Source organism: Aptenodytes forsteri, unplaced genomic scaffold, assembly GCF_000699145.1.
Source record: "Aptenodytes forsteri isolate BGI_AS27 unplaced genomic scaffold, ASM69914v1 Scaffold214, whole genome shotgun sequence".
NCBI classification, from domain to species: domain Eukaryota; kingdom Metazoa; phylum Chordata; class Aves; order Sphenisciformes; family Spheniscidae; genus Aptenodytes; species Aptenodytes forsteri.
In genome coordinates this window covers 34,393-35,294 of record NW_008795691.1, presented here as the reverse complement: position 1 = coordinate 35,294, position 902 = coordinate 34,393, and the positions used below count along the sequence as shown (strand labels likewise).

The following is a 902-nucleotide window of genomic DNA, read 5'->3' as shown; positions in this document are numbered from 1 at the left end:
GGGTCTGGTCTGAGGGGTGTGTGTGGGGGTCCCCCTCTTTGGGGTCTGGTTTGGGGTTTAGGGGGCTCCCGGGTCTGAGGCTCCTGTTTCGGGGGATCCCTGGCCCAGAACATCCCAGTTTGGGTCTGGGAGTCTGGGGGTTGCTGGTTCAGGGGCCGGGGGTCCCAGTTTGGGTCTGGTTTGGACCTGGGGATCCCAACTGTCAGATCCCGATGTGGTCCCGGGGCCCTGGTGTGGGGGTCCCAGTTTGGAGGGGCCCTGGCTCTGGGGGCCCCAGCTGGGGTGCTGACGGGGGTCCCAGCTGATTCCCAGTCTGGATCCCATTTGTCAGTCAAGGTTCCCAGTGGGGTCCCAGTGGGACACTGAGGGTCACCAGTAGGTTTCCTGGTGGGGTTCCCAGTTAAGGAGCCACTTTGGGGATCCCAGTAGAGATCCCAGTTGGGCTGGCAATTGGGGTTCCCAGTAGGGTCTCAGTGGGCTTCCCAGTCGAGGAGCAAGTTTGGGGTTCCCAATGGGGTCCGGTGGGGATCCCAGTATGGATCCCAGTTGGGTGCCCATTGGGGTTCCCAGTAGCATCCTAGTGGGGTTCCCAGTTGAGGAGCCAGTTTGGGGATCCCAGTGGGGTCTAGTGGGGATCCCAGTAGAGATTCCAGCTGGGCCCAGTAGACATCCCAGCTGGGCCGGCAATTGGGGTTCCCAGTAAGGTCCCAGTGGGGTTCCCAGTTGAGAAGCCACTTTGGGGTTCCCAGTGGGGGCTAGTGGGGTTCCCAGTAGGGATCCCATTGGGAATCCCAGTTGGGTGCCTGCCGGGGGTCTCAGCCGGGGGTCCCGGGGGGGTCACCTCGGTGCGGGCCAGCTCATCAGCCAGCCGGCGGTTGTGGCGGCCGGTGTCCTCGGCCTCC

General features: G+C 63.7%; 1 protein-coding gene across 1 annotated transcript in view; it reads right to left on the bottom strand.

Moving 5' to 3' along the window:
- Positions 1-625: 625 nt before the first annotated feature.
- Positions 626-902, bottom strand: part of LOC103901917 (kinesin heavy chain-like) — an 18,895-nt gene continuing 18,618 nt past the window's right edge. The window contains exon 13 of the mRNA XM_009282878.1: positions 626-898. Within this exon, the coding sequence (XP_009281153.1) occupies positions 626-898 (273 nt within the window). The remainder of the gene's footprint in view (positions 899-902) is intronic.